At 36.7% G+C, this 23,235-nt stretch overlaps 1 protein-coding gene across 9 annotated transcripts in view; it reads left to right on the top strand.

The window, feature by feature from the left end:
- The window catches only part of USH2A (usherin), a 379,342-nt gene that overhangs the window by 283,934 nt on the left and 72,173 nt on the right, over window positions 1-23,235 (top strand). For all 9 annotated transcript variants that reach the window (XR_007903998.1, XR_007903997.1, XM_051783908.1 and 6 more), the window contains 7 exons: window positions 5,105-5,273; window positions 8,197-8,418; window positions 13,635-13,858; window positions 16,191-16,401; window positions 17,239-17,436; window positions 18,019-18,173; window positions 19,973-20,171. Coding sequence is in view for 7 of the 9 variants with exons in the window: in XM_051783908.1 (XP_051639868.1) it covers window positions 5,105-5,273; window positions 8,197-8,418; window positions 13,635-13,858; window positions 16,191-16,401; window positions 17,239-17,436; window positions 18,019-18,173; window positions 19,973-20,171 (1,378 nt within the window). In the remaining 2 variants the exon portion in view is untranslated. The remainder of the gene's footprint in view (window positions 1-5,104; window positions 5,274-8,196; window positions 8,419-13,634; window positions 13,859-16,190; window positions 16,402-17,238; window positions 17,437-18,018; window positions 18,174-19,972; window positions 20,172-23,235) is intronic.

Below are 23,235 nucleotides of genomic sequence, written 5' to 3'. Positions count from 1 at the left end.
GACAGGCAGTGTGAAACAGCCCAGGTGCAAGGCTGCTCTGGGATGTGTGTGTGTGCTGTGTTTGGGATCCAGGTTAGTATCTCTGCTTAGCACTGTGCTGTGCAAATAAACCAACTTGCTCAGAGCTGTCTTGGGAACCTCTAAAAGAGCAAATGACCTTTTTGCTACAAGGGACATGTGTACATACACATTCATGGCCTGATATTAAGCCCAATGAAGACCAAACATTCCTGTCATCCTAAGTAATCTTTGCATCAGATCACAACTTCTTCTTTCTAGTTGTTATCCAATTTTCTGCTTCAATGTTAGGAATCTTTGTTACTTTAACTAAAGCTCACACATTTCCGTGCTGGTATCCTTACCCTCATGTTTAATCAGACTTGGATGCATTTATTTCTTGAGCATGGAAAGAATTTAGAAAGATTTTTGTGTGCAGAAAAGCTGAGAATACACACTGATGTTGAATTTTGTCAGCTGCCAGGAGGGTTCCTATGTCCTGTGGACCTTTTACAGTAACAAACCTGTGTTGCTTGGGTATTCCCAAGATTCCCAAAATTGTCAGTCTATACAGTCTTTTTCTGACTGTTTTCAGTAAGATGTGATCCATAACTCTACCTGTATTTGAAGTATCAAAAGAGACATCAGCTCACAGAGCACATATCGTGAACTCTTCAGAGGTACTTCAATTAACAAGGGAGTGTGCCTGAGCTTCACCCATTGGGGAACATAATCTCAGTATCAATAGGGAAGGCATTCCTGTATTATCCTTGTAGCTACCAAACTATTCCTCTGTTGTTACTGGCATCCTGAGGTGAACTCTGAAAATAATGAGACAGGTACAGTAAAAATGTAATTAAAATAGTGGCATAAAGGCTAACAATTTCTGTACACTTTGCAACATAAATATGAACATCAATGGTTAAAAGGGTCCTCACTGAAGGTGTTAATACAGCTTCAGCACTTTTATTTTCAGCTGCAAGAAGCTGTATAAATCTGCAGTTAGTGAATTAATCAAATATAACCGACATTACTAGGAAGTAAAGGTTTACCCCTTTACTCATTGTAATTAACTTGCCATTTGTTCGTGAAGCCTAGCCATGATATGTTAAAAACACCAGTGGCTTCTTTTTCAGGGCAGGAGGAGCAAAATAGTGGCTTGATAGCTAGCTTCAAAAGCACAATTTTCAGAAGTGAAAAGTAACACATCTTGACAGTGGTGAAGGGTATTCCATCAATATTTATGTAAAATTTACTATTAATGTTAGCAATATCATTACATTCTTTTCAAGTTCTTTCAGGCTTAGAGGACCTTTAAAAAGTTTACAGTTCTTGTTGTAACACACCTGAAATATATGAAATGAAACTCATTTTAGGAAGATAATATATAGTGATTTGTAACAGAATAACAATAGTTTCTGCTCATGGATTTTAGATCTAAGTCTGCATCAATTACCAAAAGAGAAAAATAGTTTGAGAAAAGAAATGGGTGAATAAGTATACTTAACTAAAAAGGGTGTCTATATAGATTCAGAGATAATTTAGGTAAAAAAGAATGAGCCTTGCTAATTTAAAATATTCCCTCTCACATGAGAACATGATGGGTCAATCATTACTCTGGTGTTTTCTCCACAGGCAGAAATTTTTAATGAACTCCTGTAGCTAATAGGAATTCCTGAGAGTGTTTTGTGAATTGCTATTTCACAAAGTGGCTCTGGCAGCAAGTGTTTGACAAGAAGGATAAACATGGCTGCCTAGCACATCTGTTTATTTGAGTAAATCAGTCTTAGCTCAACTGGCATGTGTCCATAAGGCCAGATAATATCCTTCAGCAAAGTCTTCAGCAAGCAGAGGGATCAGGGATGACACAATTGTAATTAAAAGAGAGTTGCATAGATAAGTTTGGAGTGTTTTTTTAAAAATCGTTAAAATATTGTGTAATCCTGCCTACCAGATTTGATATCTAGTTACTCTGTGTTAGTGTCATGGCTGACTGGGCCTTGCTCAGGTATTAAAATAAGCCTTTGCTTGTGCTCAACCCTTCGCAGTCCCTGTGCTCCTGGATCACAGTCCTTCTGTGGGCTTGGGTGGGACGACAACTACAGGACTGATTGGAGAGTAACCTGGTCTACTGATATTTTTCCCATGACATCTAAGGATGAACATCTTGTCTCATCTCCATAGATAGTAAAGATCTTTTAATAACCAAGCATATGTTGAACTTTCAAACTTCTGACCTCCCTAAAATGTAGGTGGCACTGTATCTGTTCGCTACGAGGCTTCTACTTTCATGTACGTAACGGCACCATCCAGTTGGGACTGTCACCTTTAGATCTAAGATGAGATAATAATAACCTTTTGCCACTATAACTTTCAATCTATCTGCTTTTCTTCTTTTTCTGTGACATAGTGTTAGCATTACTTGAATGCATTTTATTTTATGGATTGATAATGCAGAATCCTTGGGCTGAATATCAATGCAAATAGAAACTCTCTCTAGAGGACTGCCAAAAAAGTGTTATTTAACAATTTACAGCTGACTACAGAGAATTTTATGGAACTACATAATAATAGCATCAACTATATCAACCAGTAATGCCAGTTGAGAGTGTGAAAGTGTTTTAGGACTGGACACCTCTTTGGAAACTATGTCTGGGTTATTGAGAAATACCGAGGATCTTAAATAATTTTTAACAAGGAAAAAGTAGCTGCTGAAATTACTGTAACACACCTGAGTGTTCAGCTGGAGATTTTTTGAGGAAAATGAGGAGGAAAAGAAGAGACACCAGTAATAATGCAATCTTGTAAATAATGTTCTAAACTGAATGCTGTAGAGTTAGTACTAAAATGGCCCTCCCAGATTTGGTGTGAAATACGCAGAGCAGGTGTTTCTGCTGAGGATTCGCAAGAGAAGGGGCATTTCTTAAAACTGGAAGCATCACATGGAAAGTAAAATGGCTGCTTAAGCATCTGAGCCTGAATGATGCCAAAGATGTGTAACTTTCTTTACCTGAAAAATGGAAAGACTATGTTCAGGTGAAATTTAAGTGGTGTGCGTAACTGAAAAGAATGTAACAGTACAGAGGTGACAAAGGAAGTCCATGAAAAGGAGAGGAGATATTGGACTAGATAGATCACAGAAATAGACACAATCCCAGGGGGCACACAAATTGGGGCCAAGAATGCATGAGGAACATGTATTTGGCCTCCTTTCATGTAGGCAGGTACAGAATTTACTGACTCTGGTGTCTCAAGCTCAGGTTACAGGAAAAAGGACAAGATGGGAATTTTTTACAAGTGTCAAGAATTTTTGCTAAAAATGATATCTTCTGAGGAAAGTGGCACAATAGTACTTGATTTTATATTTTTAATAATGCTTTTAAAATGACTTGGAAATGCAGAGAGACTAAGTAAACTCCTAGATTTCTTTGCAGCCAATTGTAAATGAAGACAAACTCAACCAGGAATGCATGCCAGTCATTTAAAAATATCCAAAAGCTAGGAAGCAGAGAAAAAGAAGTGTAAAGTAGAGTTTTATTTGACATCTTAACTAATGATCTGGAAGAAAGAACAGTAGGTTAATTAAATTCATGGATTGGATTATATTACCAGTGACAAAGTGGACAGCAAATAATATAATAGACCTACAGAAACTCAAAATTCCTCAACAGAAATTGACAAAATTCAGCTACATTGGTTGTCTAAAAGAGATGCTGAATGGGAAAGTATGCTGGAAAGGCAGAAAACGGTGTTATAGTTCAAAATATGCAACGTTATAAAACCTAAAAATATAATGAGGTAACAGGAACCCCTTCTGCCTTACCTCATGTTAATTTTGCATTTCATATTGTCTACATATGGTAGCTTCAGAACCTAACCTAACACTCCCAAGGGTGATTGAGTAAAGGCCATTCAAAAGCGAACAAAACAAAGCATCATCTCTCTGAAGTCAAAGAGAATTTTTTTTATGACATAAGGAAAATATTTTTTGTTTGTCTGTATTTTTGTTAACATTGTAATTGTAATACAGAGCAGATGTCCTGAGCCTAGTAATGCACATTTTTAAAAATTTTTTGTCAGCTAATAGTTACAGTACCTAGGTAAATGAAAGATCATTCAGAGGAACACTTTCTTTGCTGCTAGGATAACATGATTTAGGACATGGTTGAAGTCAGTGGTGGAAGTGCTCCGTGTTAAAACAAAAGAGCAACTCTGCTCTAACATCTGTTCTCTGCTACCAACTCCATTTCATGTCTAGCTGCAAGAGGCTAATATAAGTTGCACTGACTGTAGGTTCCAAGTTTACCATTTTTACCGTCATTTTACTGACTGTGCTATGTGATTTGCTGTGTATACAGTGTGCTACTCCATTGACACAGGAGTAAGTGTGAAAATAATTATTTGATTGTTGAAGTGTATAATTTTCTCGACAGCACCTGAATGAAGTCCACAGTTAAAAGGTCTTTTCAAAATTAATTTCCATACAAATTTTATTTTGAAAAAAACCATCCTTATATACATACTATTCTCTTGAGATCACATTGTCTGAAGAACTATGGTCATAAATAAGTGATCATATGCTATAGGAAGAAAATTCCACTTATTTTTATGTGAAAGAAAACCCAAGAGCTCATATTGGGAAATACTGGTTTTTAGTTGTAAGGGTTTCAGATGACATGTTTCAGCATAAATGAATACTTAAGTAAATAAATAAATAAATAAACAAGAATTGGGAAGAAAAGAAAAGGATAAGGTGATGTTAGATTGTATCCACATATTGCAATCTACTCTACACTGAGAGACTCAAACAGCCTGCAAGGCATAGGAAGATGATTCATACTAATCGACTATTTTATTAAGGTGCAGTATAGTTGAAAGCCACAGAATAGCAGCATGCTGTCAGATACACAGTAGTTTATTGGAGTCTGATAATGCTGGAGGGCACAGAATTTTAGCCAAGTTACATTTTATTTGACTGCAGTTGTATTAGTATCCGTACTAGGAAGTGTTGTACATGTTTTCATATACGTTGTTTTGCCAGACAACACGTTATATTCGGTTTAACAGATATTACCTTGCTGATTTTTTTTTTTTAAACTATTTCTAGGTATGTTGTAATGGGATTCTGCATGACAATAAACCTGGATTCCAATGCTGCGAGGACAAGTACATTCCATTTATTCCTAATTCACCAGGGGTTTGCTGTGGTGGTCAGATACATGCTGTGCAACCGAAACATCAGTGCTGTGGTGGTTATTACACTAGAGTTTTAGTAGGTAAGAGACGACTCCTTTCCAGTGCTTGAATGAAACAAAACATCAAAGTTGATATATTTGTTAAACCAAAGAGAATAAAAACATAGAAATAAACGTGAGATTTATCAAGATTTCTAGATGTCTTCGAGACTTGAGCTCAGTGGGATAAGCAAAGAACACTGCAGTCCCTTCATCTTCTAAACTCAGTGTACTCTGTTTAGACAAGAAAAGCTTAATTGATGAAACCTGATGATTGGGTCATTTCCCAGAGAACTAATTTATGCCAAACTATACTTAATTGCAGTAAGTGCTGCATAATGGGAAGGGCAGTTCTGCTTAATAGGAACACCATCAGGCAATTTAGTGGTGCAGTTTAGTTGTCTGCTTGACTTGACCCCATATGTTTTCCATAGTGAGTTCTTTTGTGGGGCAATTGTTAGTATTTGGTGTTGATATTCTACTTGTTTCTACATTGTCTACTCTGCACTAATGTTACAGATCAAAGAAAACATCCCACATGTATTAACTTTGATGGAAATTTATCCTTTTCTTATTCTCAGAGCTGCTTGGGAAGTTTGCCAAAACAGTGCTTCTCTCTTATTGTCCAGACTTTGATTTTCCCATTTGTTGGTGGGTTGTTGTTGAGAGGGAGAGGGGAGGTAAAGGAGGAGGAGAGATCCCTTTCATGGGGGCAGTGTTCAGAGCATATATCTCTTTGTAGGCAATCATCAGGTCAGGAGCTAAAATGCTTCCATTACTCATGAGCTGGCGCACATTCCCTAGGCTCAGAAACACTTGAAATTTTGCCAACACATTCAGCACATCCCAATTTGTGATCTTTTGAAAAGTAATTCATATATCACAATATTAGAATGCCTTCCATGATGTCATCAGAAAAATGCTATCACATGGAAGAACCAGAGAAGAGTATTTTGCTGACCTCATTAATCTCAATGTTCTGAAATGGAGAGATTATACTGTGACCTCTGTCCCCATCCAGTGGTCTGTGTTAACTAGCTTAATGTTGTTTACATCAAGAAAGAAAAGCACAGTGGAAGAAAATGTCTTATGTCTGAAAGTAGTTCTTGTTCAGTCAGCAGTCCACAAGCATGAAACAGTGAATGTTTGAACATGATTTTAAACAATTTTTTTCCTAAGTATACTTGCTGCATTATTTTTCTATACTCTAAAGGGCAGCAACATGAACACTGTTGGTCACTTTTTTCTTTTTTATTTTTATAAATATGCTAATATCCTCAAGCTAAATGTTAATGTGGGTCATTCTTTGATAAGGATAACAATTAACTGTTAAGACTGCATAGTAGTTTTCAAAGAGAGAACATTTTCAAGCCTAGCTTGGAATAGATCCCATTTTGAGAGGTTAATGAGCAGGTTACTGATCCTTTGTGTCTTATGTCTAATAGTTCTTTAAAAAAAATAGTTTTATTTCCACTAGATGTAAGATACATTCTGTGTTTTAATACTTTCTCTGTGTAGCAACTAAATTAGCTTCCGAGGAATGCAGGAAAATATGATGAAGTATCTAGACAGATTATATCTATTATACACTAAAAATTTGTTCTCATCTTTTTTTTTTTATTATTGACTTTATTTGATAAAGTTATTTTTACAGGAAACTCTCTAAGAATATGTATTTCCCAGATGTTGTTTGGCCAGCTCAATAGCTCGTGGTGCGCTGAAGGCACGAAGATTACAAATTAGGAAGGCAGAATCTGAGTTTCTGAAACAGTAGTGCACAAAGAAGTGCAAACATCCATCTCATAACTAAGATGGGAGGCAGAATAAATAATGCTAATACCACCCGGGCACAAGGGAAGTGGGGAGAAAGGAAAACACTGTTCTCTCTCCTCTATTACAATTGCATCACATGTTTATTTCTGACCAAAGCTGCACTGGGTTTAGAGCTCTCTGTCTGTAATTCCCAATTTTTCGTAAGAAACAGACTTGAGATATTGCTTTAAATGAGAAAGCTGAGTTTTAAAAATCAAAGTACATTTCCTAGAATAACAATCGGGAATCAAAATACTTTAATCAACTCTCCTACCCATCTTCAATAGCGAAACAAAACCACTACTCCTTCCAAATGACTTTTGAGCCACAGAAAACATTGCAACACAGAAGGATAATGTAAAAATGTGACTTTTAGAACACTGGATTAGATCAAGCACAGACACTAGTGAATGAAAATTATTGCAATTTACCATAATTTTTGTATCGTTGATAGCAGTATCTACTCTGTTCATAGCACACAGTTTATTCCAGCCCAGCCCAACCCACCATTATAGTGTCAGTCTTACTGGAAGTCTTATCCTAAGGTCTTTTCCTGCAAAAGCTCATGCTTTTGCTTAAGTAGCAGCCAAGCCCACCAATTGTGACAGTGGTATTTAATTTTTAAAGTGAGTTTAATCCTTAAATTCTTTATGAGATAAAGTCCTGAGTGACACTGAAAAACTCTTTAAAGCATTGTGAATTAGTCCATCAAAACAAGTTTGGGATGATTTTGAAGGAGACAAGGAAATTTTTTGCTGAGAATAAGTAGGCTGATGGTTCTATTAAACATAGCAAGAACGAGCTCTCTTTACTATGTAGCTTCAATTGCAAAAGGTTTCCAACTGTACAATTGTCATATGTACAGATATTATTTTCTTTGCTCTTCGCAGTTTGTCTCTGCTATACTTGCATATTGATATCTTACAGAGTCTTGGGCCTGAATTAATGAATCCATGTTTATTTAATCATTATTACAAATGAATATAATACTTTTATAGCATTCTAAAATACCGAGTGATTCCATGCTTTCACATGGAATGTTTTGTACATGAAGCTGTGTGAATCTAGACTTGTTGCTATCTGATGAAGGTCTCTCAGGAATTTCATGAGCTATAAATGGATAAAATCTTTAATTGTATTCTTAAATTGACAGGAGAAGTATGCTGCCCTAACGAAGAGGAAAACAGAGTTTCCGTTGGAATTGGTGACTCTTGCTGCCAGGGAATGCCTTACTCCACATCGGGCAATCAAATCTGCTGTGGTGGATCCCTTCACGACAGTTTCAATCAGCAGTGCTGTGGTGGAAGAGTCATAAGCATGGACTCAGTCTGTTGTGGTGATGAAAAAGAAGGGACTGCATACAGGCCTGTCACAGGTAAGTAACAAGTCTTTAAGGAAAAAAGGTCTTCATCTTGCTAAATCTCTTGTGACCCTAAGCATTCAGAAGTGACACACTCAGATTTAAAGTGTGTATGCCAATTTATTAAAATGTTGTTGCACTTTAGTCACGTAGTCTGCTATACTGCAAAATGGTGAGCTTTCAGTAACCTTCTTTGCTTTGTCCAAAAGCAACAGGGGCTGGAGAAAACAGAAAATTCAAAAGGAGAGCATGATCTTTCTTCATGCAAGTCAGGAAGTAGGACCAGTCCCCTCTCATGAGTAGAGCAGAAGCTAGATTGGCCACCCTGTGCCGCCATGCATCGCAGTGCAGGGATTTTCCATTTGGTCTGGAAATGGAGGGTTAGTCACCGGGAATTTGAAGATTGACATGCTATCTGCTTGGTGGTCTATGTCCCTCACTTGTGTTTGAAATTAGCAAAAATTAATCCCTAGCACTACTCACTGACTCATCTGGTGTATGCCATTACCCTCTTCCACACAGTAGGAAATTACTCCACCACTCAGACGTACAACCTGAACCCTACTTCCTCATAAAACACTCTATGACTAGCTGATGACAGAGATTGGAGGTATTATTGCAAAACCTATTCAGACAGTTTCATGTGTCTTTTCTTTCCACAATTATTAGACAAATTATATACCATCAGCTTTCTCAGCCTGACAAAAAGACTTCAGAAACTACTACAGTCTCAAAGGGGAGCCTGATTTCAAAACAGAAATAATGAAGGTTTAGTATCCACTTCTGCTTGGTGTACAAAGATGAGTGATGGTGCGTGCCAGTTTGACCCTCTAGTTGTCCAACTAAGGATATTAATATATAACTAGGAATCCAGATCTGAAGGCTGAACTCCTCCTTTCCCAAAAAATAAGCTCTGTCTTTATCTTATTTATTGTATTTACTGGATCCTTCAGTTTCTGTGGTATTAGAAGCACCCTAGTTCAGTGCTGACTGTCACAATGAGCTAATCAGAAGAACATTGCAACGCTTTCTGCGGTTTCCCTACTATTCTTCCCTTCCAGTGGTGACTCATGGAACATATGTGGTGAACAGTGTTTGCTTGCATGATTTTAGCCCCTTTTCACTGTGATCCTTAATTGTGCTTGATCTACAGCGTCAACACTGAGCTCACAGTACCAGCTCTGAACAAGGCCCTCTTGCTTAGCAGCGCATTATGTGGCTGCCACAAGACGGGACTGGCTCATAAAACATGTCTTTATGTACTTTATTACTTAAACTCTTTTATTTGCCTGCAGGAGCCCTTTAACAAAATCACATTGAATTGACTTTCTCACACCAAATCAAATCTCCCCGGTCCCAGTTCAGTTGTCTTTGTCAATATGTATTTTATAAATGGAGTGAATTAACAGATGCTGTTGGAACAGAACTGCTGGGGTAGCGTTTATGTTTTTACTGCTCTCTCTGGGCAGATGAGTTGTGTAGGAGTGTAATACAGGTATCTTGGGATGAAAGTTATGTTCTTCATTTCATTATATATGTATTCTTAACAGTTTTTTTCCTTAAATATATATATTTAAAAAAACCTTTATATCCCTCTTTTTAAAGTGTGTGTAGCCTATAGTGCTCGATCATTTACACTATTTTTCTCAAGAATGGGTCAGTAGGACATATTTTTGGCTATTAAAAAAGAAAACAGTGGCTTTTTATTTCGCTCACAGGTTTTCTGTGAGGACTTTATGCTGTGAGCCAGAAGCTGAACACATACAGGTTTGAAAGATGAATTAGTGCCATAGTTGAAAAGAGATCTTATTCTTTTGCATTAAATGTAGAATAGGTTGTGGTTTCTTATCATATTGTATGCATCATGCTCAATACGTTTTTAACTAATTTCTTGGAGTAATTCAGCCCTGCTAAATACATCAAGAAAATGCACAAACCAGGAACAAAAATCTGCCTGCTCCCTATCCCAATTATTATAATGATTCTAATGGAAAAAATACTCTTACATAAAACCATAATTTACTTATCATTGGCAAATGGATAAGTTGAATTTTGCAAGAATATGGTAATTGGAGAGCTGAGCTCATTGTCTATAAGGGGAAACAGTTAACAGGGGCGCAAAAAAAGAAAGCTTTGTGCAAAAGCTGGATTGCTTCTAAAGCTCTGGTTTTTAGTTGGAAATGTATGCCATAGTTAAAAATATAATGACAATTTAAAGCTTTTACTTGGGAGCTTTAGGTCCTTGAAAACAATAATCACAGAAGAAAAACATGATCACTGAAACTGCAAACCTTGTGCACAGCCTTATTTTGTTGCATGACCAGCTCCAAATCAGTGTGTTTCTGCTGAATCTAGACCCAAGTTTGTATTGAATGTTGGTTTAAAGGCCTGAATCACAGAACTTTTTTATTTAGTATTGTATACCTTTTTCACAGAGTCTGTCCTGAAAAGAGATGTTTTGTCCATCTCACATTACTTTTTTCTTTTTTTTTTATTTATTAGTTTCTATTTTCTTAGGTTTTCTTTTTCACCCCTTGTTGGCCTTATTTAGTGGGGTGACCATAGAGACATCTACTGGCAAAGGCTGGCAGTGGTGCCATTGTACATGCACATCCTGAGCCCTCCTGCTGCAGTGTGATTATCCAAAGTTCTGGCTATAAGGGATAATGTCAGCTAAAACCACTCCTGGATTTTCTCTCTCTCTTTTTTTTTTTATTTTTTTTTTTAATTTTTTTTTATTGCCACTATGCTGACATCCCAGAATCATGAAAGATGATGCTTTTGTACCATTGTGGTTCCTGATCTGTAATAGTTGCAATACCCACATGTAAGCCAAGGATTTTTGGAGTAGTTTGCAATGTACACTGACTCTGTATTTTGTTGATCCTCTATTCTGGCTGCAAAGGGTAAGCCTTTTAATACCCATTTCTCCCTTTTGAAAGCATTGGTTTTGCAGATTTACTAAATTAGTAATTCATCACTCAGCTATGTTTATAATTTTTTTCAGTTGCTGGGGATGAACATGAAATAATTGTTGACAGAAATCACTGTTAGCAGGAAGTGTCTTTTCCATCCCATGGATTTTCTTTTTGCTGTAATGCACTACGTGCCTATGAAACATAAATATATAAAATATGACACACGCATTCCAACTGATTTACAAACAAATAGTTTGCGTTTTGGTATTTTGCTGAATTCAGCAAGGGTTTATAGGAATTTCTGGATCCTTCAGCAATTGAATAAAGCGATTTTTAGAAGGCAAATCAATCCATCAATATTACATGGTCCTATTTTGTTTTTCTTGGAGCATATTTAAAATTGTACATTTGAGGTGTCAAGGTTCAGGAGTCAAGTGCTACATGTGATAAATTAAGGAAAGGTCAGAGGCTATGCAATGCAGTTTCAGAAGATTGTCTACCTCTGCCTTTGCAGCTCATTCATGCTGAAGTGATGCACTCTGGGAATTACTACCAAACTCTGCTCTGCAACATCTGCTCTCCCTAAGTGAGTTAGTGCACGTCAGACATCTTTATGTCAGAATATTGCAGTGATGGATGCAGTCTTCAGAAAATGCTGCATAAAAATCTGGTGTGCCGTTCTGGCCATTAAGTGAAATTACTATTTAAATTAATGGCGCTGTCACAGTTTATCTGTGCAAAGAATGAACGCTGATTAGGGTATTAAGTAATTAGCAATTTATCACACTGGAACAAGGTTGATAATAATTAAAGAAGTAATGGTTTACCAAAGAAACTAGAAAGGGAGTCACTTCTTGTTATGTGAGTGAAATCTTGGCTGAAAAATTTAATTCAGTTAAACAAAGATGAGGTTCACAGTGAAAGAATACAGCCGTGTTTGTTTCAATAGAAAAACAGTTCATTATCAAAATTTTAGTTTGCCTGTCAAAAGTCCCTTGGGGCTGTCTGAGTCGCTTATTAGTATTGAATTGAGTCATTTTCTGCATTAATTCTCTGCTTAAAATTGGTAAAATCCTAGGACAATTTGGAAAAAGGGTGTGAACAAGAGGAAGTATTTATCTCTTAGAGAGCTGGTGATCACAGTTTCATTGCTGTGAATAGAACCAGCCCTGAAAAAAGGTAAAGTATGCAAGTAATGTCACCATTTTCAGTTATTCCAGTGATTGGAATTAAATGCTCTGAATGCTTTAGCAGGATCATACCTTTAAAGATTAATTTTCATTAAGTACGTCTTCCTAAGATAGATTTGCTGCAATAAATGGCAGTGAAAAAAAGTGGCCACTTTTGCACATGTTTTAAATGCCTCCATATGACAGAAATTATGTCAAATGCAAACTACTTTGTAGACATAAGAGTATATCACAACCTTATTTTTTGTGTGGTAGCTTTCTAGTTCAATTAGTAGTAATATTTATTTCATTACCAATTATATAGGAGTTTGTAGCATTTGGTTCATAGTTAAAATTTACCCCATTCTTTTGATGGTATGAGGTTCTACACTGGTATTTTTCAGTTGCAGAATAATTCATGTGAATATATGGAAAATTATACTGGTTATGATGAGCTTTTAATTTAGAAAGAAAATTCTTAAAACCAGAAGAAAGACAGTGGAATTATTTTTGGCATCTTATCAATTTCACTCTAGAAATGCAAATTATATTTAGATATTAAGTTCTTAAAAAGTAATTCTCTGTATTAGATGACTGAAACTTCACTGTGGGTATTTGGCAAGTGACCCATTCAGTTCGATGTATCTAATATGAACCCCGAATTTAAAACATAAAATATATGATAAATTCTGGAATGCTAAGATGCACTGTTGAAAGTCTGTCTGGGGGGGGGGGGGGGGGGGGAGAAGAATGAGACCTGGATAGAAGCTTTCTCAGTTTTTACATTCTACAGAAAATTTTCATCAGCAGTCTGTCTCCAACCTGCTGTGCATAGAACCTTGGTATGGTATTTCATAGCAAAGTTCTTAAAAAAGTTCAGCAGGCGTGAATGTTGATTGTAGGGGACCCTGTTTAGTTCTCTAATTCTTGATTGTTTTCAGCAGTTCTGGAAGTCAGGATGCTTACTTCAGTCACCTCACGTTTGAATTTAATCTCACTTTAGCTAAATCTGCATAATTCCAGCTGCTGGTGGTTTTTATGCCAAGATCTGTTGCATTCTGAGCTTTCTCCTTTCTTATCTGTCTATCTATTTATTTACCTACCTTTCCTATTCAGATATATTTTTTTTGTTTGTTCATTTCAGGGATGTTCTGTTGTGGGCAGGAATACGTGAATAAGTCAGATACCATATGCTGCTCAGGTTCCAGTGGTGAGTCCCTAGCACATGTTAGAAAGAATGACCAAGTGCCAGTAAAATGCTGTGAGACTGAACTTATTCCAAAGAGCGAAGAATGCTGTAATGGAGTTGGATATAATCCTTTGAAATATGTTTGCTCTGACAAGATTTCAGCTGGAATGATGATGAAGGTAATTGATAGAAAATCTCTCGGTAGCTCTGATTTGATGATGGAAAGAGAAATACACTGTTCATAACTATTTTTCTAAAATAGGAATATAAAAAACTCTTGTGTGCATTATTCATTTTCACATTACATCCATATTAATACCGAATGAGTTCACCATGATTGATGTTATTGCAATGAATTCTAAAGGAATTAATAATGATTAGCTGCCTCTGTGAAGTGTTGCCCAGCACTTCAGATTAGTACAGTGGCTAAAAGCTGGCATACTAACAAGACCGACATGCATAGCCAGTTTCCATTCTGTGACCACTGTTTTTGATGATGTTCCTTAAGTGGAAATAAAAATTGAACTGTCCAGTTCTAAAGTATAAAATGCTATAACATTTCAATTTGGGCAAGCAGTAGGACATGACTCCCAACCCCCTAAAAAAATAAATAAAAATAAAGCAATTGACATCTTCTTGATGAACTTCATCCTGATCCTACAGAAAGCCAGTGGCAATGTTGACATAAATTTCAGCAGTACTAGTATAGGTCCTTTCACACCTGATGAATTATATTGTTTCTTTTCATTCTGTTTTAATGTCAGAGTAAACTAAAAACTATAAAGGCTAATTTGATCTTTTCCAAGAGTACCTAGTGACTAGAGGCATCAGCACGAGACCTTTTTGCCAAAATTTCAAAGCTGCAAAGTCTTGCAACTACAACAGAAATCAAAAAGAATCAGCATCTTGGTGTTATGTGTAAACTGTAAAAATTTTGTCAACTGTTATTACAATTTTTGTTTAAGAAAATAAACATTTGAAAGGATGGGAACCTTGTTTGGATATATATGTATATATTCTTTTTATAAAATTGTTTTTGTATTTATAATAAGAGAGAAAGAAAGTGGGTGAGAGAAAAAAAAAAGGAGGATTGAATATTGTGAATTCTACAATATGGAGATCAGAAAGATATTGTGAAATTTGCCAGTAAAGTGAAATAGACCCCATCCCGCCATATGCAGGTGTTCCTGTATCCTTTTTGTTCATCTGCTAAGTTAATATAGAAATATTTCTTGCATCTTCTCCTTTTCATGTCAAGGTTTTCATGTCATTTCATTTTCAGACTGAATAATTTTCTCCTAGAGAAAATCCAAGCGTTGTGATGAGTCAGCTACAGTTCCTCAATGCATTGTATTAGTACTTCATGCAAGGGAAAAAATGGCTGAGAATAAGTTAATGAATTCTGGTAGATAACACACTAGATCCCTGCCTTAGGTATAATGTATAAACAAAGAAAGTGCTTTGTATTTCACTTACCCGCAGTAGAAAAGAGATACTGCTGGCTTTCTGATATGTATAGATTTACTAACATTAAAAGGACTGATAGTCTGAGACATTCTGGGGCTACTTTATATGGGAATCCAATCCATCTATATCCTACATCCTATATTGATATCTATCACAACGTAATTTTTGTGAAAGTGCCAGGTTTGGGAAATTAAATTAGCTGGTTCATAATCAGCTAAGAACCTAATTTCAATAGGTGAATTAAGGAAGCATTAGATATAATTTGTTTGGTTTTCCTTCTGAAGTTTATAGCCTATAGGGCAGAAGTATTTGTTGCAAATATGGCAGTACATTTCTTTCTGCAACAAGCTATATTTTATGAGAATTATTGCTCTCTAATGTATGGTTTGGCAAAAATATTATTTCATGGATTTCAATGGAAAGTTTTGGATGTTCAGTTATATTTCTATTTCTGTGAATTGTTCTTTATGGGTTAAATCTTATATCTTCATCCATGTTTGCAGAGATCCTCTTATTGCAGCAAAACTTCTGTTTAGGAGTGATGTGGTAGAGGACATGATTTATAGAGCCCATGGATAGAGTTCTCAGCCTTGAAAGCTGCCAAGGACTTGCACAGAGCCCTCTTGTGTACTTGGCAAGCTGCATGAGGGGCTGGGAATTTGCTACTGACTTGCCACAGAATATTGGCCTTTGCAGGAACAGAATGTTCAAATTCTTGGATAAAATCCTGTTCTCATAGATTCTAGACTCTTCTGTCTTCAACAAATCTAGCCATTTGTGCTTCCAGTAGTTAAAATTTCTGATGCTTTCATCTAAGGATCTTACAAAAAAAAAATCTCTTTCTTTTAGAAAGGATTATAAAATCATTAATGATCAAAGGCAGTAGACAGGCCAAAGGCTGAAAGGGTCTTCCACATGCTAGAAATATACTCCAGGTGGTGACCTAATTTTTTGTTTTATAAAGATAGGGAAATACTAATGGAAGCTTTTGTAAAGAAAGGAAGATATGGGAAATACGTTTAAATGTGCATGTGTATTCCTTAGGTAAAAGAAGAATGCAAGGCTAATATCCTTTGCCCTTTATCTATGGAGGCAACAGCACATTGTGGAAAGTGTGACTTTGATCCTAGGAAGAATATCTGTGCATGGATAAAAGGTTCACAGAGTGCTAAAGAAACAGAGGTAGAAGCAGGTGTGTGTCCAACTGAAGAGGAGACTGTCTACACAGGAAGTCCAACACAGTATTCATTTACAGGTAAGGAAAACTGGCATAGCAGATCGGTGATTTGCTGGTATATTTAATTTGCTCTGGAGAAAAAGGTGTTCTGAGTGCTACCAGGTATTCTAATCAAATGTGAAACAATGTGAAGAAGGACATGGATCTTATAAAGCAAGACCAGAGGAGGGCCACAAAGATTGTCAGAGGTCTGGAGCACCTCTCCTGTGAAGACAGGCTGAGAGAGCTGGGGTGGTTCATCCTGGAGAAGAGAAAGCTCCAGGGAGATCTTACACCACTGTTCAGTACCTAAAGGGGGCTGACGAAGCTTATTGCAAGGGCAGATAGTGATGGGACAAGGGTGAATGACTTTAAACTGAGAGTAGGTTTGGATGAGATATTAGGAAGAAATTCTTTACTGTGGGGGTGGTGAGACACTGGAAAAGGTTCCCCAGAGAAGTTGTGGGTGCCCCATGCCTGGTAGTGTTAAAGGCCAGGTCGGATGGGGTTTGGAGCAACTTGGTCTAGTGGAAAGTATCCCTGCCCATGGTAGAGGGAGTGGAACTAGATGGTGTTTAAAGTCTCTTCCAACCCAGGCTGTTCTATGATTCTATGAACTGTAGGAAGTAGAATTCTTTTAAGAAGTAGTCTGTGAATCATGGCAGAACCTTTAAGGAAATGCAATGAGTAGCAAAATTTAGGGAGCACATAATGTCTAAACATGCTTTCAGAAAAAGTTGATGCTGCTATATCTGAAAATGACCCTGTCTAAAGGAACAACTTCCATTTCTATCTGTCCTTAAATGCAGAAAAAAAATTAGTTATTTTTTATTTTGATAAGACTGAGATGATCTATATGTAACTTGCTTTTTCTAGATGTGGACCTCGAACCTTTTGTCACATACGAGTACAGAGTGGCTTCTTGGAATAGCTATGGAAGAGGTGTCAGTGAAATTAGCAGAGCTGTCACTAAACAAGATGTGCCACAGGGTGTAAGTCCACCAAAATGGGCCAAAGTAGATAATCGGGAAGACATGATACTTCTAAACTGGGAGGAACCACTTCAACCAAATGGTACTGATACATTTTTTTAAAAGTGTATGTTCTATCTCTCCACTGACAGTGTTCCAAAATCACAAAACATTAAACCCTGTCACTGAAATATACATATTCCCAAACTCTGCAAGAAGATTTTGCTCTAGGTTGATACCATTTTCATTGCAAATAAGAGTAGAGTCCAACTTCACAGAAGACAATTCCGTTTGTCTCTATGAAGTGCCAAGAGTCCTCTTTTGAGAGCAGTTGTAATAATAAGTGTGCAAATATGATCAGAAAATGGCAATGATCTTTAAAAGTATGTGGGGATTTGGGGATAGGGGTGGTGGTACTCATGTTTCTTTCAGGAAATCTTGCCTATTATTTTCAAACAGTGAGGAAACTTGGAAGAGCTCTCTTAATAAAAACTGAGATCTACTGAGATGCTGGTACAGATACTGAGGAAAGTATCTGGTAATTGCCATTAGGCGTTTAGCAGAATGATTGTCTCTTACTGTGGTCAGTTATTTCATCTAATGTTTTCTGTATGCAGAGTAGGTTATTCTACCATCACACAGGATTACTCAGCTAACCAAAGGGAAAACTTTCTTTCTGCAATAGGTCTCATTATTCACTATATCATTCTCCGAAATGGAATTGAGTATTTTCGAGGAACAGAAATGAGCTTCACAGACACAAGTGGTATCCAGCCATACCAAGAATATTCATACCAGCTGCGAGCCTGCACTGTTGCTGGTTGCACAGACAGCAGCAAGGTTGGTGAATTGGTCTTTATGGAACTGGTGCCAGAATTTTATTAGCCAGTGTGGTAACATAAAAATGCTTTTGGAAAGGTGTAATTTGAAGACACGCTGATTATTGAGTAAGTAAAAAGCATCAATAATCTTATTTGGATTCAACTACTGACAGATGATTATTTGGAACCCAAGGCTGATACAAGCAAACGGAGGAAGAAAGCAGTATCTCAGTCTTGGCAAAGCTGAAATTGCACTGTAGGAACTGATGTTTGTTAAAGAGAAAGCTGTACATGACAGAATAGAGTAAGGAATATTAAAATGCACTTTCTCTAAGCCTGGAAATTAAATTTTTGCTTCTCACTAGGAGGTCTATAGCCTCTTCTTCATTGGTACTTCTTAGTTCATCTGCTTTAGTTATAGCCTATCAATTTGTTCAACAACCTTCTTACTTTTCCACTCTAGTGGAAGAGCCTCCTTTCACTATATTACCCTTTGCTGGCTTTCCATGACCACTCCTGCTTCAGGCTTTACTGTCGCTTTGTGCACAACCTACCTCGGCTTCAGTTTTAAGCAAACAATCCCTTACCTCCCTTTGTCACTGCTTCATTTCCTTTTGTATCACTTTGAATCATGGATGCCTTTCACCAACATTGCTATTTAACCAGCTCTAGTTCTTATTCTGTCAAGTAGCTGCTTTATTCATAATTTGCAAAAATTACTTCTTAAGTAGCCTGTTTTCCACAATATTATCCTTGTCTCTATGAAAATGAATTTCTAGGACTACAAGTGTAAGGTCTGTGGGGCAGAGGTGGGGAATAATGACTCTGCTTTGTAATTATAATATACGTGGGATTTAAAGTTTATTTTTTTGCAGGTGTTTAAATGTTTTCATATTCATGAAAATCTCAGCCAGAAGTATAAAATAAGAAACACTAATGTAGATGGATGGAGATAGGTGCATAGTCCTCTGCCTGCACCCAGAGCTGTGGTTTGGAAGCTATGTAGGCACAGTTGCTGCAACCATCAACCCAAGATAATAAATCCTGCTTATTTCACTAGCCTATAATTAAGGAGTTTACTGTTGCAAACACTGACGTCTGCAAGTAGGGACTGATTCCACCAAATGCACTAAGACAATATATTATAGAGGGCACATTTTGTATTTACAGCATAATATAAATACTTTATGGTGGTAATAACAGAAAAAGAAAAGTGATTCTCAAAGAGAAAATGGTCTGACTCACTTATTAAACCGGTATAATTTGGAGATGCCTCTTCTGTAGGTGATGGTGGAGATGTGTCAATAGAAAATTAGCTTTTTCCTTTTTTTTATAGAAAGAACAAGTGCAAAGTTATTCTATCTTTCAAACTCTTTAGCTTCCTTAAAAAAGTATGGAGTTGCAAATAGCTACAATAGAGTTCAGATTGCATGGGATATATGGAGGCTTAGCCCCATGTTTACTGGTGCTTAAAATATATAAAATCAGGCAGTTAAAATGCAGAGACACTGACAAACCATATGGAAGAGAGTTATCAAGAGTTTTCAAGCAATACAGTTTCTGTTGTTTCACCCTGTGCCATACACTGCAGCTAAAACATAGTGAACCTGCTGTGATAAATTGTAGACATAGACTTATGTAATGTATTCAAGGTCAGATTTCATTGTGAAAAAGGAGGAAAAAAGTAACTAGTTCTCCAGACCCTTGGTAATGATATGCCAGCCCAAACAACATTTTAAAACAAAAGTGACATTCTCATTGATCATGGTATCTAGTGTACTATTACATTAAATTGCTGTTTAATTCATATGTCTTCAGGTAGTTGCAGTCACTGTCCAAGGAGTCCCAGAGAGTGTTCAGCCACCAGACGTCAGTGCTCTGAACTCAACAGCATTACATTTAAGCTGGATTGCACCCAAGAAACCAAATGGTATCATCAGAGAGTACCAGATCAGTCAAGTAGGGAAAGGACTTATATACACTGATGCTGCAGGCAGAATGCAACACACAGTATCAGGTAAGGAGGCAGAGCTCTTTGACAGGCTAATGTCCTGTCCTTAAGATATAAGACTGTATTAATATATTAAAAAAGCCACTTGTCAGTAACTTTTAAATCCCCAGTACTGTGCACAGTTTGGAATGCTTTATCATGACTATACACATCTTAATTTTTTTTTTCAATCTCTTTCATTTCTAGCTGCTGTTTGTTAAAATATTAATAGATTTAATTTCAAAATTTTAAAATAAATCTATCCAGATCAATTGAAGATACAATCCTTATGGTGTGCTCAAGGACTCAGATATTCTGTGTAGGCTTGCCGTCCCTTCATTCAGATTCAACTCTCTCTTTTAACATCACTGATGTGCAGTAATGCAGTTGTGAATGTGTAGCAATGTGGGAGTGAGAAGGATCCAGTATTTTATGCCTGAAATAATAAAAAGGAAAGGAAGACAGAACAGGAAAGATCCTGAATTCTGTTTATAATCTTATATATTGCTTATAGCCATTTTCTCAATACTTATTGAAAGAAGCTTTAGTTAAGGGATTTTGGGGGAAGGTTTGACTCAGACCTCAAATGTATTATTTTTACATATTCAATTTTAAATTATTTTTGCATGTTACACTGAAGCAAAGTTATTCTTAGAAATATTTCTGTTGGACATAGGCCATACACATTATGGGATATCTTTTTTTCACTCTTTGACCTCAGGTTGCTCATCAAGTTTTTGTATCTCACAAATGCATTATTTTTTCCTTTTTTTTTTTCTTCCACGCTAATAGGAAATTTCAAGATTCATGTGTTATACATACCATATGACAGCCAGCCAAAGAATAGAAGTTGACTTAAGGCACATAAATCCTCTAGAGCATATTTGGCATTCTCAACCACCCCTCAAAGCATGAGTCCTGAGTCAGAGTGGATCCCTTGGTGCTTTAAAAGAGTTTGTCTCTGCTGTAGTCACTCACAGAAGAGTAAGATTGCTGTTCCTCTTTGACAATGTCATGCTCAAGTGTGAAATTCATCAACAGCGTATTACTCCTGTCTCCATATTCAGTGCTCCTGGACATGAGATATTAGCTAGAGTGTGCCAGGTGGTGGTACATGTTTTAGAGTTGCTGTTGTGAGTTTATAGTACCAACCTACCAACAAGGCATGATTTATAGAACCCAATGAAAAATACTTCTGCTTCCACAAGGCAGTCATATCTTCATTTTAATGCAAACAATACTGGTTTTCTTACCATTTGGAAGTGAGAGGAAATGAAATTTATTTCTGAGAAACAAGGATCTTTTTTCCTTTTGTGTGCCTGTTCTGTTAAGCCATTGTCCAATGCTGCCGTGGTAAGCCAGGAGTGAAATAAGTGATCATTCCTCCTGACAGTCATAATCAAATCTTTTACTTTTTTCTGCAGGATCTTCCTTGGGTAATAATGTGGAATTCATGACAGTGATTTAGCAATGTGGATAGTTATTGCTTTCTAAATTAAAAGAATACAATAAAAGAATCAAATTTACTTCATATAATGTTTGAACTGTTTGTCGTATTCCCTGTGGATCTGTTTCGATTTTCCCATCTTCCTTTTTTTCTTTTTTTTTTTTTTCCAAAATTGTCTGCTTTTCCCTGAGCAACAGTTGAACATTAATGAAGCTGTAGCATTAGTATTTCTTGAGACTTTGAATCTAGGGTCTCGCAAATAACAGACGAGAAGGCGAGCACCTTGCCACTGCACCATTGTCTTGCTGCTTATTTTTAATTACATCAAAGCTTTGGAAACATGATCCCACAAATGCTTTGTGGGAATAGCGGTGAATGTGCTCATCATGTGAAATCCATAAATTGCTTATAATCCTCTCAAGATGTTAAAAAAAGCATTAAGTAATTGAAGACAGGAAGTCCTCAGTTAATTATTTAGAGGTGTTATCAATGCTTTAAGCAAACTGAAGCATTTTCTGCTATCTCACTGAGTTGAATGCCACTGGGACCTAGGGGCAGCAGCCATCATCTTCTCATATTCTCTAATGCAAACAGCACATGGCAGCTTGTCAATAAAAGACCTTTTTATATCATTTATTACTGAACACTTCCACTACCCTGTACAGAACAATTTGGATGACAGTTATGGCATTGTTTCACTTTGTGTTACTACTACTTTACAAATGGGCCTGCTAATGCTGTGCAGTGGGGCCAGGCAGAGGGTAAGAATGAGGAAAATAATTAGGGGAATTGTAAAAGAAAGCCAAGAGTGCCCTCTTCAGCAGCAGCAGGTGGGTTCGTAGCAAAGATTCTCCTCAACTCCCCCTTTTTAATACAGTAAAGATAATATCCTGAGTAAGAGGCTTTCTTAATGATTCATAGGAACAGTCATTTTTAGGTAAAAACCAAGGAAGATCTTTGATGTTTATTTTAGTGAAAGAAATAAAATTAAGAATACTTTATGACTGAATAGTTTGAAATTCTTTCATCTGAATGTGTTCTTCATTCAGGGTAATGAAAACAGAAGAGATATCAAAATGTTGTCACTGGTCAAGTCTATCTCCATATGCAGTACTGAATCATTAATAATATTTATCTAAAGGAAATTCTTGGGGGTAGAGGGGTTGTATGAGGCTGTGGTCAACAATCTGACATCCTCCTGAGTAAAATTCCCACGACAGGGCCCTGGAGCGTTATCCTGGGAGCTAATTACTGACCTTGCTGGAGCCATACCCACAAATGGAGACAAACAGTATCAGAAGGAATTGATTTAGCTAATAGAACAACGCATTCTTAAAAAACCTGACTATTTCACAGCCTTTTGGCAAATGACAAATGCTGCAATAACAAAATAGACTGCTAAGTTGACAAAAAAAAAAAATAAAAAAAAAGGATTAAACCTCTCCTACAATATTAGACCAAAAAAGAAAAAGAGGGGGGAAGTGTCCTCCAGTGAACAATCAAGTAGAGACATTGGAAAAGCAAAATGCTGTTTATGTTTCAAGATTATATTACTTGTTATTTTTATTATCAATCACATACATAGATTTGCACAGAGCTTTCCAAAGCATTCATAAGACAAGGTGTTTAATGCAAAGCTTTAAT

The sequence above is a fragment of the Manacus candei genome, unplaced genomic scaffold (genome assembly GCF_025592945.1).
Source record: "Manacus candei isolate 608988 ecotype Guabito, Panama unplaced genomic scaffold, ASM2559294v1 h1tg000017l, whole genome shotgun sequence".
NCBI lineage: Eukaryota > Metazoa > Chordata > Aves > Passeriformes > Pipridae > Manacus > Manacus candei.
This window is presented reverse-complemented; position numbering and strand designations above follow the sequence as displayed.